Source organism: Polypterus senegalus, chromosome 7 (assembly GCF_016835505.1).
Source record: "Polypterus senegalus isolate Bchr_013 chromosome 7, ASM1683550v1, whole genome shotgun sequence".
NCBI classification, from domain to species: domain Eukaryota; kingdom Metazoa; phylum Chordata; class Cladistia; order Polypteriformes; family Polypteridae; genus Polypterus; species Polypterus senegalus.
The window spans coordinates 16331287-16351122 of record NC_053160.1 but is presented as its reverse complement, the minus strand read 5'-3'; the positions used below and the strand labels follow the sequence as shown (position 1 = coordinate 16351122).

Sequence of the window (19836 nt, the reverse complement as noted above, 5' to 3'; positions counted from 1 at the left end):
ACAGAAGATGAGCTATACAGCAACACCTGTGGGTGAACTGAGCTCATCACCGATGCAGCCATCCACACATACTGTTTGTGCTCTTTTACTTAAAATAAAAGGCAAGATTCAGTCAGGAAAGTTAGGGTCCTAACACAAGTTAACAGCTGTTCAAGAAAAATGAAAAAAAAATCAATAAATAGCATTCTGGCATGGGTTTTGGAACCTCCCAACTGCTTATACAGTACAGGCAGAAGCATAGCTGTGGTGTGTCCACCATACCCAATTTTGATGCTAAAAATCCAAAAAGACTTGAGTTTTATTTATCTGCACCCTGTTAATCAGCTTGCCAAAAAACTTGGTGTCTTTTAAGGTATGCATTTTCACAACTGTGATGGCAGTGACTTGTTTTCACAGTTTGCCACAGTTTGTGTCCCTAGATATTGCTTTAAATATTTAGTAAAACATCTGAACAAGGTATCTATTAATGTTCATTTCATAGCTTTTGTTGACTTTATTTTGTTGGAAAATCTTTCTAGCATTATCTTGTTGAAAGAAAGGCCGACTCCTTTAGTGCTGAGTCTTCTCTGTTGCTCTTTTATCTGTGTCTTAGACCTTAGGTAGGGTAGAGTTCATCGGATCTTTCAGTCAGTTCATAATCAGTTGAAGCTACTGTCCATTCTACTCGGTTTCTTTTGTGACTCTAAATGCCAGCATTCATCTTCACACTATTTCATAATAATTTTAGGTTGTTAGTTTAAAATTCATTCTCAGTCCTGTCCATGTACTTCATTTTTGCACACATAACATTTTCTCCTCTTTTTCTTATTCTTTTTTTAGTTGTTCTGAAATACCTTGTTCTCTTTAGCAGTGAATTAAATATTTAGTAGCTGCTTGTTGTTAATACCAACAGTATGTGATCAACATTCTGACATCCGTAGAATGAGATATACAGTAACTGCTCATTGTTTCAAAGAAATAACATCCACACATTATTCTTTTAAGACTGAGCAGACAGTGCAGTCAAAACAGCATCACAGATATTCGTCAAACACCTCATACAAGATATTTTAGTTATAGGTTTTGGGTTTTTTTTTTTTTAATTATAGGTTTTTGTCCTTAACTCTTAATATACAGAAATGAAGTAGAGCCAGTTATGATCTGATGATCCAAGTGAGGGTTTCACTCAATATTTTAACATTACTGCATCCATGAATGAGTTGGGCAGGTGGCATACTATCTATTAATAAAAAAAAAACTGAATTTCTTTGTTAGAGCATCACACAGCAGTTGAGTTGTACATTACAACTGTGATGCCTTCTGCCCCCTCTATAGTTTTTCATCATTTTTAATCGACAGTCATGCTCTGATTTATGGCCAACAGAGTTAAGGCATTTTGTATTTACAGCAGAATTCCGTACGAAAACAAAAGGGGGGTAATGTTCTAGAAATTGCCAAAACCAGCTACAGAAATGAATCTTTCATTATGAGACCCTGCAAAATAATAATGTTTTCTGACTCTTAGAGGACCTTTGTTTTCATCAACACTGCTCCACATAGCTGATTCTTATGCATTTGGCCCAGACCACTGTTGTTATGCCAGTGTTTCTCAAACGTTGTGGTTCTGTGCCATTTCGGATTTATTGATGACCACTAGCACCTTTGTGCACGGGATACAATCGTGAGCTCACTTAGAAATGTGGAAACATATCTCACAGCTCTGCCGATCGCTTAGGTGACCCACTTGCAAACAAATGGCAGGAACCCAGATCACAACCCAGTGGTTAAAAAAACACTGCCTTACACAGACCCAGCAAGCAGACGCTGAGACTTGAAGATCAGTTTGTGCTACTCCCTACAGTTAGAGTATACATACCAGGGACCCAGACCAGACCCACAGAACATCAATTGCAATGACCTGTACATTTGTAACCAACAAACGACCAATTTAATGTGAAGCCACATTGAGCCATAAATCAGTACATGACTGTATTCAGATGATGATTACTGTTGTATAAATTGTTCTTTGCTGCAAAGTTCCTTTTTCTTAATCTTGTGAAAATTTGCTGTGAAATTGAGTGCAAGAGCTTAATAAGCTCAGAATCAATAGATGGTAAATAATGCTAAAAACATGCATATCTTTCTGACATACTGAGGAGGTCAAAAGTGTCAGAACAGCTTTTTATTTATTTTATGCATGTAACATACATTTTATCACTCTTTCAGGCAAAGCTGGGTAAAACAGCAAATTACAAATTAAAAGTAACATAGAGGTTTCTTAAGTACGCACTAGTTAAAACTGTCCAAAGTTTAAAAAAAAAAAAAAAACACAAAAATCAGGGGTATCAGCAAACAGTAGTTTAAATCGTGGTTTAAGTTGCTGTGCGTTCCAGGAAATACAGCTGTGTCATTCACCAAATCAGCCGGCAGCCAACTTGATTACATGACATTCTGGGAGATAGCATATTATTTTCAAAATTATCCGGCGTATAAAACTGTTAATTCATCACTATCTTTATCATTATCTGCCATTATTACTGCCCTCATACCAATCTGGAAATTCAGAGGTTCACAAATTATACAACAACAACAACAACATTTATTTATATAGCACATTTTCATACAAACAGTAGCTCAAAGTGCTTTACATATTAAAGAATAGAAAAATGAAAGACATAATTATAAAAAATAAATCAACATTAACATCGAATAAGAGTAAGGTTCAATGGCCAGGGGGGACAACAAATTATTAGCAGTCTTCTTGCTATTCCAAGGGTTTAGCAAACTCAAGTTTGTGGTTCCTGCTGTATAGGAAATCTCACCCAATCTCTTCCTTTGAAGCTACATTAATTGACATATTTAAAACATATATAAATAATCTTTTGTTAATTGCATTTTTAAGTACTCCTGGAACTCTATTTTCTAATTTGGTTCTTTTCCGTGGATTGTTCTGAGCCTTTTTTTTATTTTATTTTTTTTTTACATTGTTTCCTCATTCAGTATGTCTGTTCCCATGTACTGTAGTAGCAAGACATTACATAAATAAACTCTTTTAGTTGGACATATATTCAAATGTTTTTTTTAACATGTTAAGGATTATGTGCTGTATGGAAAGTACTGCATAAAATACTATTTATTGCATGTTTTATAAGTGGACTTTGAAAGAACCCTTCTAGCATTTCATGTAGGTAGAGATGTTTTTATAGTAAACTTGCTTAAAGAAATACTACATCCAAAAATCAGTTATATTTTTTGTATGTTACTTACCTGTTGTAGTTTGTAGTAAAGGCTGTGAAAAAATTACCGCATTTACTCATGTACCACGTGCACATTTTTTCCCCAAAATGAGCATTAGAAAATCAGGTGCGCGTCATACACGAGGAATACGGTAGGGGTAGGTTTGTTTTTGAATCTCTTTGGCGTCGTCATTCAGCATGGATAGTAGCAAGCGTTTACGCTCCTTCACGGCGGGAGAGAAACTAAAAGTGATTTTGGAAGCAGAGAAGATAGGAAATCGGGCAACAGGTCGCAACTTGTTCCAGAGTCATGTGTTTGAGATTGGCACTGAAGAAAGAAAAACTTTTGTCATGCAACATAAACGGACAGGGATTTCACGGAAAACGTGCCCAGTTCCCGCAAGTTGAAGTTGCACTCGCTGATTACATTCAAGGCAGGCGTTAGCTTGGATATGCAGTATCCACGGAAATGATTCAGGTAAAAGCTCGTGATATAGTGAAAGAACGTGGAATACCAAACTCTCAGTTCAAAGCACGCCGTGGATGGGTTACGCGCTTCATGGGCTGCAACAGCGGTACACGAAAAAATGGCAGCTGGCAAAATGAAAGCCCCAACATTGTCGCATGTGTGTGCCTGGATCATTGCTTCTTGGAAGCTTATTCCAGAGGATTTGGTTGTGAAAAGCTTCAAAAAGTGCAGCATATACAACAGCATCGATGGAAGTGAAGACGACACCTTATGGGGACGCGAAGATGACACTGTGTGGGATGTCAGTAGTGGTGGTGAATCCAGCAGTGAATCGGAAGATGATGATTAAACTGGAATATTCTGGTGAGCACAATAATTTTCCACTTACGTTTACAGTCCTTTACCGATTGTTCTATATGGTTCTTTCTTTTCTCATTTCACAGGGCTATTTGTCATTACCAGCTTTCGCAGCATGGTGTGACAAACACTGAACGTTCTGCAGTAGGGGTACTGCTTACAGTTAGTACAATATACTGTATCGTGCAGAAAGAATTAAATAAGATATAATTATTCTCCATTACAGCTATTCACGTCGGTGTCTTACTCCAACCTCACTCACTTCCTATACAATCACAATGCGTGTGGTACACAAGGGCACGTGGTACAGGAATAATACGGTACTCTGATATTTTCATGCACACTACCAGTCAAAAGTTTTACAACACCTCCGCTTTTTCCATTTTTATGGAAATGCACACAGTTTAATGTCTTAATGTTTTATGAAATCAAGGCATAGAACAAATAAACAATGGCAAGTAAAAAAATATGTTAAAAAAATCATTTAATGTACAAAATTTTATTCCAAATTGTGATTCATCAAAGTAGCCACCTTTTGCTGATATAACAGCCATACTGTGGTTATCCTTTTGAATGCAAGTCAATCTAAGAAACTCTACATCCAGCACAAAGTAACCCAGACTATGACATTTCCTCCTCAATGTTCGACAGTTGGTATCACACACTGAGGAACTATCCTTTCACCAACTTGACGGCATACATACACCCTGTGTGATGAACCGAAGATTTCAAATTTTGATTCATTGGTCCATAAGACTTTCTTCGAGTCTGCAGTAGTCCACAGCTGGTATTTCAAGGTCTTATTTTGTTATTTAAGGAATGGCTTTCTTGCTGCCATTCGCCCTGTCAGACCTGTCACACAAAGTATCCTGTTCACAGTAGAAACTGAGGCTAGCTTTTTTTAGACTACTGTTAGGCTGTGCTTGAAGCTGTTGTGCTATGAGGAACCAATCACCCTAGCTGATGACCCTCAGAAACTTGTCTTCTGATTGGGTTGTGACTTTGGTTCTGCTAGATCTCTCTATCTATCAGATTCTTCCAGTTTCCAATTGCCTTTTGATTGTTTATAACACCACTGTAGTCGCTGGCAGTTTCATTTTTTTTTTTTTTTTTTGCAGTTTCTCTAAATGAAAAGCCTAAACTTCTAAGGGTAATAATTCATTTCATGTGTTAATTGCTGTTTTCTTATTATTGCTAGAATTTACAACTTTCTACAGTGTAATATTTACAAGTTGTACTTCAGAGGGTGTAGGAACACATTCAGTTCCAGCTCTGCTTTGAGACACGCAGAGGGTTTTTAAATCAGCAGAAGTTGGAACACCTGTGCAAATTGTTTGCTTCAATTTAAAACATTAATTTACTTCAATTACTGTAGAGCATCTGTAGGTTGTAACCTATAAATTGTTCCCTGAAGAATGCCCATTTCTAATATTCTGAAATTTCTTTTTTTTCAGTTTCTGCTAATCTAACTGTAAACCTCTGGCAGTTTACTGCTTACCTTTTCACCATTTTGCATCATTCATTGCATTTCAACTAATTAGATTTGAAGAAAAACTAAACTTTTAACTGGTAGTGTAATTGAAGCCAATAGTGTGACCAGTGCTGTAAAACGGCACTCAACAACAACATTTATTTATATAGCACATTTTCATACAAAAAATGTAGCTCAAAGTGCTTTACATAATAAAGAATAGAAAAATAAAAGACACAGAAAATAAAATAAGTCAACATTAATTAACATAGAATAAGAGTAAGGTCCGATGGCCAGGGAGGACAGAAAAAACAAAAAAAACTCCAGACGGCTGGAGAAAAAAATAAAATCTGCAGGGATTCCAGACCATGAGACCGCCCAGTCCCCTCTGGGCATTCCACTTAACATAAATCAAACAGTCGTCTTTGTATTTAGGGTTCTCACGGAAGGACTTGATGATGATGGTCATGCAGACTTCTGGCTTTTAGTCCACCAGTGTTGGAGCATCACGATGCTTTGAGTAGATGGTGGTGGCGCAGGCCGCCACCACAAAGAATCCGGAAAAAGAAACGGAAGAGAGTAGGGGTTAGTACGGATTTTAGAGCCATCATGAATAGTTATTATTATGAATTGAACATACAGAGTATAAGGATTAAATTAAAGTGAAGTTATGAGAAGGCCATGTTAAAGTAATGTGTTTTCAGCAGTGTTTTAAAGTGCTCTACTGTATTTGCCTGGCAAATTCCTATTGGCAGGCTTTTCCAGATTTTAGGTGCATAACAGCAGAAAGCCGCCTCACCACTTCTTTTAAGTGTTGCTTTTGGAATTCTAAGGAGACACTCATTTGAGGATCTAAGGTTACGATTTGGAATATAGGGTGTCAGACATTCCGATATATAAGATGGAGCGAGATTATTTAAGGCTTTATAAACCATAAGCAGTATTTTAAAGTCAATTCTGAAAGACACAGGTAACCAGTGTAGTGACATCAAAACTGGAGAAATGTGTTCGGATTTTCTTTTCCTAGTTAGGATTCTATCAGCTGCATTCTAAACTTGTTGTAAACGATTTGTCTTTTTTGGGTGGTCCTGAGAGGAGTGCGTTACAGTAATCTAGTCGACTGAAAACAAACGCGTGAATTAATTTCTCAGCATCTTTCAATGATATAAGAGGTTTAATTTTTGCTATGTTTATTAAGTGAAAAAATACTGTCCTAGTGGTCTGATGAATATGCGATTTAAAATTCAGGTTACAGTCAACGGTTACTCCTAAGTTTTTTACTTCCGTATTGGCTTTTAATCCTAATGCATCAAGTTTATTTCTGATAACCTTGTTGTATCCATTATTGCCAATCACTGAAATTACAGTTTTCTCTTTATTTAGCTTTAGAAAATTACTATTCATCCATTCAGAAATACAAGTTAGACATTGTGTTAGTGAATCGAGAGAGTTGGTGTCATCAGGTGCTATTGATAAGTACAGCTGTGTGTCATCAGCATAGCTGTGGTAGCTCACGTTGTGCCCTGAGATAATCTGACCTAACGGGAGCATATAGATTGAGAAGAGCAATGGACCCAGGATAGAGCCTTGTGGAACACCGTGTAGAATATCATGTGTCTTTGAGTTGAAATTACCACAACTACCAAAGAATTTTCTCCCTGCCAGGTAGGATTCAAACTAATTAGGACACTGCCAGAGAGGCCCACCCATTGACTAAGGCGATTTCACTCGATGTAAAAAGCATTCATGGGGAGGGAGGGAGTCTTGCGTTACCCGTGTTGTATAATCCACATGTCGGTTATCCAATTTTATGCTCAAAACATGCAAAATGTATGCTTTTTTGGTAAAATATTGTTAGATATACTCTTCCAGAAAATCTGCACACATCATAAACTCAATATCTAAAGCTTTATATGAATTAAACTTTTTAATTAAAGACAGGACTCTTAACTTTTGTTTATGATGTCCACTGATAATTCCAGACGTTTCACATTTTGAGTATATAACTGGATCAGTGGCATATAGTTTTATGACACAACTAACATTAGATTTGTTTTGCCTTGTGCAATCTCCCACCATAGACTATCATCAATGCGGGAGGAGCAAATTCTATAGATTCAAATTTCGATCTCTTTGTTTTCTATGGATGTCGATGTTTTAGGGTTCCCCAATTCCAAAATCATTGATATGTTGATGATGGGTGTGTGTCTGTGTGTTACAGTTTCTTGAGGACTGTCTAGAGCTAAAACTCAAAACGTAAGCCTGTAGTAAGATGACGATGTGCTGAGTAGTTTTAAAGCCAGATTGTGCAAGAGAAAGAGGCACTCTAGAGGAACCCACAAATACCATAATTCTTCTTCTCAATTGCTATTGTGGTGACTTATTTTATGATCAGAAAGATCATAATCAGAGCTGTAAATAATTACTGAAATGTTATTGAGTACTTTGGGTATGCTGGTTCCTAGGCTGCAATGCCTACTGACTCTCGCATCCATTCCCAACCCCCAATCCATGGCCATTTTTCATATTATTTGCTGTTGTACAGCATTGGTCACTTCTATTATCATAAACTATTTTTCTCTCCATTCTACATGAAAACATTAGATTAATTTTTTTTCCTGGACATCACTATAAATATGGGGTATGTAACATTTAAAAAAAAAAAAAAAACAATTTTGTGTGGAATATTGCTTTAAGCAGCATAAGGGTTGATTAATTTGATTGGATTGAGATTACATTGTTTACCAGGACACTTGGATTATCAGAGTATTTGAATGATATTCTTGTTTCTGTCTATGCTATTAAGTAACATTCAAATTGCAGACTGTGTCTCTATTAACTAAGGATCAGTTGATTGGTACAAAAATTCTTTAGTTTTATTTGTTTTGTTCATCAATTCATTTGTCTTAACCTTTGCTAACATTTTGCTAAGCATTTCTTTAACTAATTTGGAAGCCCTCAAAATGAAATTTTGCTGTTTCCTAATAGAATGTAGCTATTATATCTTCTCCAAATTATTCCAATGTATAAAACGCAAATTGTGTTATCATAAATATTGAATTATTGAGCCTAAAAAAAGCTGTTTGATTTTATATCACTCAGGATCCCCTTGTTGTTGAAAAGAGACCAAACCCTCTTCCAGTGTCAGTTCCTTATCTAAGTCCTCTGGTGTTACGTAAGGAGTTAGAATCTTTTTTGGAGAATGAAGGTGACCAAGTGATCTACACTCATAAATTCATCAATCAACACCCAATTATTTTCTGGAACCTTGTGTGGTACTTTAGAAGGTTGGATCTTCCCAGTAACCTACCAGGCCTCATTCTTTCCTCCGAACACTGCAACAATGGAATCCAGGTGAGCTTTTTTAGGCACAAGACAGAACTTCCTCTAAGCTGCCAATTCTGCACATTTTTTGCAGTTTTTATATGACTTTGTTGACATTGCAATCTTGAGTATTTTGTTATTGCAACTAACTCTTAATTATTAAACTTTTTATACTCTGAGCTGAATATTGTTTTTCTAAGCTATTGTTTTGAAGGTGTCAATTTGAAGGCAAAGAGGAAATTAAAAATATTGTATATGTATGTAGTAATATGTTTTAATTAGATCTTGGCTAGACTCTAAATACTTTGTCTTTGTCTCAGCTCCCTCAGACTAATCTATCTCAGGACAGCAAGCTAGTTTACGTGCAGTTACTGTGGGACAATATCAACTTGCATCAGGAGTCTGAAGAGCCCTTGTATCTTTGCTGGAGGCGCTTGAGTAAGTAAGGATAGTATCTCACTGTTTATCATACAGATTTGACAAAAACACAATTGGAACTTTGGAACCAGTGTTACCCGAGTTAAGTAATATGACCTTTTCAAAAGTAGATGAAGCAGACAAATCAATGTACCTTGTCTAATTAATTGGTTATGGCAAGGTTTGCACCATAGCAAGCTGTCCCATTTGCAAGCGGCTCCATTCACATGCCAAGGATAGAATAATTGATCCTTGGTCTTAGGCAATAAATGTATGGATGTCCATCGTTTTTAGGGGGATTAGTTGAAGGGTGGGTTTAGGGGGATTAGTTGAAGGGTGGGTGTGTGTGTAAAGTGGATCTTCTATTTATGTAGCTAGTGTGTATTTTCAATAAATGCTCCAAAAACTACTGGAAAGGTCTCACTTCTCATTTGTATTTCACTTTCCTTTATGTGAAATAAAGTAGGGTAGCTCAAATATATTCGCAATTTAAAATGACCCACATTTTTACGTGTTTAGCAAATAGACCTTGTCTTGAAAAAGATAAGTGATAAAAGGTTTTCATCCTTTCTGAGTGGTTTAGCTGTATTCTGATTCTAAAGACTTTGATGAACATATTTCAGTGTTCAAAAAGCTTTATTACATCTGACTAGCATTAGTTTTAATAAATGCCCCTATGTAAAACCCCCTGTTAATTTTTTAGAGCAATTTATAATCTGCACATAACTTACTACTTTTATATTATTGTAGCTGAGTTTGTGTGAGTCAGTCATTTTCCAACCCACTATATTCTAACACAGGGTCACGGAGTTCTGCTGGAGCCAATCCCAATCCCAGCCAGCACAGGGCACAAGGCAGGAACAAACCCTGGGCAGGGCGCTAGCCCACCATAGGGCACACACACACACACATACACACCAGGGACAATTTAGGATCACCAATGCACCTAACTTGCATGGCTGACTGGGGGAGGAAACCGGAGCACCTGTAGGAAACCCACGCAGACACATGCAACATGCAAACTCCGTGCAGGGAGGACCCAGGAAGCGAACCCAGGTCTCCTTACTACCACTGTGCCACCCCTTGCAATTGTTAAATGTGACATGCCAAGCTGTTTTCAGTTATGTAAATTGATAAGGCCTGGTGACAAGTTTAGGAACCACTGTTAGCAATTCTGACATATACCCTGTAACTGAAATCACTTAATGTAAGATCAGCTTTATTCAAGTTTTACTTTATATTTAGTAGTTTCTAACAAAAGTGGTCAGAGGCTTCCACTTGGATACCAAAATTTGAAACTCCAACTTGTGTTATTTGCCTTTAAAAGGACATTTCATTTTGTGGTGATGGGGTAATTCTCCTCTTTTAATATTTTTTCTCTTTGTGTTTAATACCCTAAAACACATAATTAGCATATACATTTCTTTGCATAATATTTCTAATTCTAATTTTACCTAATTTTTCAGTATTTTAGAGCACACTATTTGAGTTAAAAAAACATCTTGGTTCAAAGTAGGGATTCTCCAATCAGGATTTTTAAGGACAATGTTGATCACCAATTTTCATGTTACTTGATTGGCCAGTACTGATTTAACCTTTTAAAAAGTTTTTACACTAAGCTCCTGCATAACCAGAAACATAGAAGCCTTTTTCCTATATTTAAAGTGTAGTTTTATTATTAAATTATACACCATACTTAACTGTTGATTTTTTTTTAATTAACAAAGTGAAATTCTGTAGGCTTATTGTTCAGTGACCATAAAATACTAAAATAAATAGTTTCCTTAAAATATATACTTTAACTAATATACTTTGTACAACAACATTTATTCATAATACATAAAAGAAAATGCTTCTCATAATTAAAAGCTGTCGTATGGTTTCATTTTTTTTCTGCAATGTACCTATCTGAGAAAAGGCTTAATTGAAAACAGTTAAAAAAAAAAAAAAAAAATAGCTATTGTTTACTAAGAAGCAGTTTCAAATTCGTCTTTTTCTTTTTCCAATTAAAAGCATAAGCTTCTGCATTTTAAAAAAGCTTGCCATCCAAACTCAAGTGGTGTCATGTTTTAATTTAAAGGACAAATTAAAAGTCTGAATTTCTTAAAGTAGCTTTTCTTGCCATTTGTCTATATGCACAGGACAACTTCTCCCAGGATACTTTTTTCAGTTTATTACTCCACTTTCTTTAATGTAAAGGCTAATATACGAATCACCTCTTGTATTAAAAAAAAAAAGGATGAAGGCTGACTCAACTACCATATTTTCTTGCATAAAGGAGCACTGCAACAAATTATTCTAAAGCTTAGAAAAGCAGGAGCTGAAAATATTAGTTTTGGTAATCTGCTTTCTTACCAATCACCAATCGTATCTTTTTTTAGTGAAAATTGTCTGAATCTGATCGGCAGCTAATGGATCATAGCACCCCTAGTTCAAAATAAACTGTTAAGTGTAGAACACAATAGTAGAGCTGTTTTTGAGGGTTTTGTTTTGTTTTCACATGCCAGTTTTAATTCCTTGACTTCTGAGAACCTCCAGTTTTTCTCGTTTCTGACAGAAATTGGTTCTTAAGCTGAACTTTCAGTAATGGGCCAAAGAGGCTTGTTTTCTTAATGTAATGCACTATTTGTTAATTAATTTTTTTCCATATGAAAAATATGGGATGATTAGTTTTTGCTCCTGAATAAAACTACACTTTGGAATGCCATGATAAACTTCAACTTGTATGTAGTGTAAGTCAAAAGGGCAGTAATTCTTTTAATAATAAGTTCAAATTTAAAACATGCAAATGAGATAAGTTTTTCTTGCATTATTAATACACATTTTCAATAGTTAATGCAATATTCTATAAATCGCAATTGTATGACATCTGTCACATTCACATTTATTTTTATGTGCTAACTACAAGTATACATTTCTGAATGAATCTGTATGCAATTTTTGAATGTGTAGGTTGACAAAATTAATTTGTAGCTAAATATGTAAAGTATAATATGTAGTATAATCTTCGTCAAAGCAGTAAAATTGGAAAAAAAAGACAAAAATTGTTAAGTTGAACTTTGGTAGGGCTAATTTTGAGCAGATGTGACAATGTCCAAGTAGGATAGACTAGGATAAGCTTTCAAGTGTGGAGACAGTCGAGGAGCAGTGGAACAGGTTTAAAAATGTTTTACATGTAATGCAAAACAGATACATACCTAAATTTGTAATTAATAGGAAACTAAAAAAAAACTCCACGGTGGATTAATAAAGATTTAAAAAAGAAGTTGCAAAGGAAAAAACTGCTTTATAAGGCATATAAGACTAATGACTGCAAAGTGAATTGTAGAGCGTATGAGAACATGAGGGCAACCATTAAGAAGGATATCAGGGAAGCTAAAAGACGGTTGGAGAGGAATATAGCAGATAAGGCGAAAGAAGACCCCAAGAGATTCTTTCAGTGTTTTAGTAGTAAAAGAACAGCCAAGGAGGAGGTCAAGTGCACCAGAAATAGTAAAGGGGAATTAAAAGATACAGATAGTGAAATAGCAGATGCCCTAAACTTACATTTTTTGAGGTGTTTACAAGTGAGCAAGTGGATAACCTCAGAGCAGTAACAGGGACTACTAAGGAGGTACTGAGGGATTTGGAAATTGTAGAGGGAGAAGTGCTGCTCAGATTAAATAAGCTGAAATCAAACAAATCACCAGGACCAGATCATATTTATCCTCGAGTTCTAAAGGAGAGTAATGAGTACAGGAAGTTTTATGAAGTCACTGCGTACCTGAGAGATTCCGAAGGACTGGAAAATGGCAAATATCCAATTATATAAAAAGGGTGACAGGGCAGATCCAAGCAACTATAGGCCAGAATGCTAAACATGCATCATAGGAAAATTAATGGAAGAAATTATTAAGGATAAGATTGAGCAACGCATGGCAAGGACAGGAGTTATTCTGAACAGTCAGCATGGGTTCAGAAGAGGGAGGTTAAGTTTTATTAACATACTGGAATTCTATGAGGAGGCAACAAAAGGATACGATCAAAATGGAGCAGATGAGATTATTTATCTGGACTTTCAGAAAGCTTTTATTAAGGTGCCACATAAGAGGTTGGGCATCAAATTAAAAAGTGGGAGTTCAGGGTGTTTTTAGATGGGTGCAGAATTGGCTCAGACACAGGAAGCAGAGGGTGATGGTGAGAGGAACCTCATGAGAACTGGCTGATTTTAAGAGTGGTGTTCCACAGGGGTCAGTGCTAGGGCCGCTGCTATTTTTAATTATTTATATATATATATACTAGCAGAATACCAGCCATTGGCGAAAAGTAGTGTGTTAAAGAAGTTATGAAAAAGAAAAGCAAACATTTTAAAAATAACTTAAGATGATTGTTAATGTAATTGTTTTGTCATTGATATGAGTGTTGTTGTCATATCTATCTATATATATATATATATATATATATAAAATAGCTGCGATTGGCAGCGGAGAAGTAAAAAGAAAAGGAAACATTTTAATAATAACGTAACATGAGTGACAATGTAATTGTTTTGTAATTGTCATGAGTGTTGCTGGCATATATATATATATATATATATATATATATATATATATATATATATATATACACACATATACACATATATATATAAACATATATATACATATATAACATATATATATACACACATATATATACAGTATATATATATATACATATATATACACACATATATACATACTGTATATACAACATATACATATCTACATATATACTGTATATACACATATATATACAAATCTACATATATATATTAGGGGTGGGACTCGATTAAAAAAATTAATCCAATTAATTAGAGGCTGTGTAAGAATTAATCTTGATTAATGTATGTAATCGCACACGTAAATTTGCCCCAAATCGCAAATGTTTTTTTTTTTTTTTAAAAGCGGTTTTAGTGGGCGACAGAATCAAATAATAGACATGGACATGAATATTGTAAACTGAAGCTGTTTTAATTTCTGAAAAAAAACTTTTAAACTGCATTTGAATTCAAAACAGAAACAAAAATATCATCCCTGGTTAAAATTGGGCAGACTTAAAAATAAAGTGGTAGTTTAAGTACTTTAAGTACATTTTCAGAATAGTATTGTCTTTAAATAATAATAACCAAAATTTCACCATAAAGTGCAGTTTTCTTCTTAAAAAAATAAGTCAGAAACATAAAAGGTAATTTGACCAGCTTACTCTTTAAACTCTGAGTAACATTAGCCAAAATTATTTTGTACATTAGGCTAAAACAGTGTGATCATTGAACATTTTGTAATTAGATGTATTTAGAATTACTAACGGTCACGGAAGTCCAATGATCCCCAGTAAGAGCCACAAAGTCCGCTTTCTGTAATGCATCTAATTTTGCTTGCTTTTCAGTGTGCACAAAACCATGCTTTTATCAAGGCTTAGCTCGGGTAGTCGAAATGATCAGTCGTAGGAGCGCTTTATTCCGACTCTAACATTTTTGTAGCTGTGATGTGTGCATCAGTGTAATGGATGTACCAGGAAATCATGCATTGACAAAAGTTCCGTTTGCTTGGAATTGAAAGTGTGATTAAATCGTTATTTTTAGCGTTATGGAGTACATGCATCGAAGCTTCTCAACTGTGCTTGTGCTAAGAAAGGGAAAATTTTAAAAATAGCGTAACATGATTCTCGTTAACCTAATATTTTTCATACGTCCCAAACCAAGGAGATGGGAAGGTAAAATGAATCGGGTAGCGCGCGTACATAGTCAGTACATCCCCTCTCGGGAATCGAACCTCGAATGTCGGCGTTAAAGGCGAAGACTCTACAATTGCGCCACCGCTTGTCTATGCTAAAGTATGTATTGTAGATCGGGCTATAGATATACATTTATATATATACCCGTGTATCGCAGTGGAGAAGTAGAAGTTATGAAAAGAAAAGGGAACATTTTAAAAATAGCGTAACATGATTGTCAATATACAGTAATTGTTTTGTGAGTGTTATTGAATGTTGCTGTCATCAAGGATTTGATTATCATTATTTCTTTCAATCAGGCTCGTATTTGTAGATGTGTTCAAGTTACATTCCGTGTTTGTCAATCGTTGTAAAGATAAGAGGTTTCATTCATCGATTAGTTCCTTACTGCATCAATAAACAGCTCGTCTTCCTTTTTATCTGTGATGTGACAAACTGCATGCACGGGTTTTTTTTTTCGCTGTCTTCCTTTAGCGGGACATTGACTTTTCCACCGTGTGCTTTGTTTCCACAGTAGCTGCATTTATGAATATGCTTATCAGGCGCTTCATATTTTTGCTGCCTTTTCAATTGTGTAATTCGGTTTTGTTCAGCGCTCTTTGGAACTGTTGCTTTTATCTGTGCACTGCATCAGTTCCGTGAGCCACTCGGTGTACTTGCATCGAAGGTTCCCAGCTGTGCTGGTGCCATCTCGTGCTATGTCCATAGCTTTATTTAATGTTACCTTAGTCCTGGCACTTAAAACTTTCTCTGGCAGTTTCGCTGAGTTTGTGTCAAACACCACCCTGACCATCTCATCTTCCTCTCCATAAGCACAGTCCTTCACCCGTGAATATTTACCCGTGGCAGTTTGCTATTGGATTGCCGCTGACGGATGGCCTTATATGGGCAGGCACTAAATTACAAGCGCCAGCGCAGCCTGTCTATGAACTTAATTTAAAGTGTAGGTTTACATCGTGCTTTGTTTCAGTAGCAGAACTTCGCTTCTTATTGTTTAGCTGCCTTCTCAATTATATAATGCATGTTTTCTTGGCGCTTTTTGAGGTCTTCCTGGTTTTCTATGTACTGCGTGATTACGTGGGAGGCGTGATGATGTCACACGAAACTCCGCCCCACGGCGTTGAAGCTCATCTCCATTACAGTAAATGGAAAAACTGCTTCCAGTTATGACCATTACGCGTAGAATTTCGATATAAAACCTGTCCAACTTTTGTAAGGAAGCTGTAAGGAATCAACCTGCCAAATTTCAGCCTTCCACCCACACGGGAAGTTGGAGAATTAGTGATGAGTCAGTGAGTGAGTGAGGGCTTTGCCTTTTATTAGTATATATATATATATATATATATATATATATATATATATATATATATATATATATATATATATATATATATATATATATATATATATATATATATATATATATATATATATATATATATATATGTATATATATATATATATATATATATACTATATATATATATATATATATATATATATATATATATATATATATATATATATATATATATATATATATATATATATATATATATATATATATATATATATATATATATATACTGTATGTATATAGTGGTTTAGGTACGAATATAAGTAACAAGCTGGTTAAGTTTGCAGATGATACCAAAATAGGTGGATTAGCAGATAATTTGGAATCCATTATATCATTACAGAAGGACTTGGATTGCATACAGGCTTGGGCAGATTTGTGGCAGATGAAATGTAATGTCAGTAAATGTAATGTGTTACACATTGGAAGTAAAAATGTTAGGCTTGAATACACAATGGCCGGTCGGAAAATCCTCCAAATCGAGAGTACACCTTATGAGAAGGACTTGGGAGTCATGGTGGACTCTAAGCTATCGACTTCCCGACAGTGTTCAGAAGCCATTAAGAAGGCTAACAGAATGTCAGGTTATATAGCACGATGTGTGGAGTACAAGTTACAGGAGGTTATGTTCAACCTTTATAACACACTGGTGAGGCCTCATCTTGAGTATTGTGTGCAGTTTTTGGTCTCCAGGCTACAAAAGGACATAGCAGTGCTAGAAAAGGTCCAGAGAAGAGTGACTAGGCTGATTCCAGGGCTACAGGGGTTGAATTATGAGGAAAGATTAAAAGAGCTGAGCCTTTACAGTTCAAACAAAAGAAGATTAAGAGGTGACATTATTGAAGTGTTTAAAATTATGAAGGGAATTAGTACAGTGGATAGAGACGATTATTTTAAAATGAGTTAATCAAGAACCGGGGGACACAGTTGGAAACTTGTTAAGGGTAAATTTCGCACAAACATTTGGAAGTTTTTCTTTTTTACACAAAGGACCATAGACACTTGGAATAAGCTACAAAGTAGTGTGGTAGACAGTAAGACGGTAGGGAATTTCAAAACTCGACTGTTTTATTGAAAGAAATAAGTGGATAGGACTGGCGAGCTTTGTTGGACTGAATGGCCTGTTCTCGTCTTGAGTGTTCTAATGTTCTATAAACCTGGTGACTGATCTGGGACTATTAAGATATATTCTCAGATTAATGCATTTAGCAGTGTATCATGTAAAATGTACTTAATCTACACAATAGATAATGAAGACAAGGATTTTATTCTGCAAAACTTAAGTGTGAAGAGTGTGTTTGTACAAATAAGTTATGGTTTTTGGTTTGTTTGCACATTAACACAGCTTGATGAATTCACACTTCTGAATCAAAAATGTTGCATGTATTTTTACTTAATTTATTCTCCAAGTAATTGTAAATTGTTGCTTAACCAAACTTGTTGTTCTATCAGTGTATGTATGCTAAGTTCTGACATGGATTTTAACTGTGACTAATGGACATCTTAAAAGAAAAAAAATGAAGTGTGTGCTGGCTAGATATAGATTTTGCAAATTTTGTACAGCAAAAAAAATTATAACACTGGCAGACTATGATTTATGTTGCCTACCTAACAGAGTCCAAAATAAGAAAGTTGTTTCCAGTTAGGTTCATATTCCTCCAGTCCTAGCACATTTTTGAATCCATGGCTTTTCAAGTCTATTGCTGACTAAACATTGTTGTCTTTATCCCATAAGAGACAGAATTTGTCTTGTTCTTGATTGAGCCTTGGCTGTAGTGCTGATATGGAGAGTCTATTCATATTACTCTTATTATTGATATAGATTGTGTTAAAATTCAAGAAAGACATATTTATAAAGCATTGTTTTAGTGAGTGAGTTCTGGCAACATATATGGATGATTTTATTGCAGCAATTATAATCTTTTCAAAAATTTTTTCAAGATGGAACTTTGAGTCCAGCATCAGATATGAGGCAGCCTGACTTATAACAGCTATTAGAGAACTTTAGTTGTCTGTAATATGGTAGATGTTCTGTGTTCAACTTAACTCTTAAGTAGTCCTAAGGCTCCACACCACCCAACAACTTCATTAAATTTGTTTACATTTTCTTTTAGCTTATTACATATATTGTAGTATAATTAATTATCAGGTACAAAAATCATCATATTTAAACTAAACTGATGTTTTTGTTGTACTGCTTTGTAACAGGAGAGAAGAGAAGTACATTATCCCCAGTTGACCATCAGGAAACAAGAACTCTCCTCAACACAATTGTGAGAAGTATCCAGACGAATGATGTGTATACTCCAATCAATCTATTGATCAGAGAGATCAAGAGGCACCCAGATATCAAGAGACAGAGGTGAGACAGTTGACTAGCAATAATATTTTGTCAAATTTCGGTGTTCATTTCTTTTTCTTCTTTTTCACAAGGGGAAGTGCTTTGTTTAGGAATGACGTAAGAAAGCATTTTGAGTAAAGCATGACATTCAGCTTAGTATTTTATATAAAATGTTTACAGTATCTTCAAAATGAGGTGTAGTATATATTTGAATGTCCTAAAGTTACTTTCAGCTTTCCTGCATATTTATTGCATACTGAATGTTTCATTCCATTCTGCAAATTCACTCTTTACTATTTTTTAAAGTAGTCTGTGTTTACAAACAATATATCGATAAAAGGATTTGTTACCAGTGCTGTATTAGTCTCGGCAACACCTAGCTTACTGCTAGGTGGATCTAGGACAACACTCGCACTATATATTTGTTTCCATTCATAAACCTTTTTCAGCAAAACATTTACTCTTTGTCAGAAATTCTGAGTCATGCTTCCAGTCTGCCAACCCTCAGTAGCAAAATTTTATAAGTGATATGGCCATAAAAGAGTTTCATAACTTTAAATTGCTACCTTTTAAAAAGAGGAGGATGGGATTTTTAGGGCCATGATCAACTTATTTATTACTTTAGTGAAATGTCCTCAACAACCCATTCAAATAATTTGATCACAAAAGAAAAAGTCTTGAATTGTAAATATTTTTTAACAACATCCAAAATATATGCAGCATTTACAGTACCTCAAAATAAACAAATCCAAAAACCAAAGCTATATTTAATCAGGTCCTCTTTAATTGTGGCAGGACTAGATCTTTGGCACTGGAGCATTGTTTTACCAGTTGGAACTCATCTTTATTAATAAACTAATCAAGTCAATTTATATACTATAACAAATAATGAACTACAGTACCCACTCCACTTCCCAATTCCCTGTTTAAAGACATAGACTCAGCTTTTATGGCCATGTTTAATAATAAACACAAACCTTAAGACAAGACACAGAAATTAAATAAACCTTATAAGTTGTACCACTGCAGGTTCACTAATTACTTTTGAGAGGTTCAAGACCTAGAGCAGAAATAGTGAATACGGTCTGTGAGAGATCCTAACTTTAATATCAGAACTTCTCCCAAGGTTTT

The 19836-nt window shown here is 35.2% G+C and overlaps 1 protein-coding gene across 2 annotated transcripts in view; it reads left to right on the top strand.

Annotated features, from left to right (window-relative positions):
- Positions 1–19836, top strand: part of dennd4c (DENN/MADD domain containing 4C) — a 222091-nt gene that overhangs the window by 199040 nt on the left and 3215 nt on the right. For both annotated transcript variants that reach the window (XM_039758252.1, XM_039758251.1), the window contains 3 exons: positions 8615–8866; positions 9157–9274; positions 18573–18726. In XM_039758252.1, the coding sequence (XP_039614186.1) occupies positions 8615–8866; positions 9157–9274; positions 18573–18726 (524 nt within the window). The remainder of the gene's footprint in view (positions 1–8614; positions 8867–9156; positions 9275–18572; positions 18727–19836) is intronic.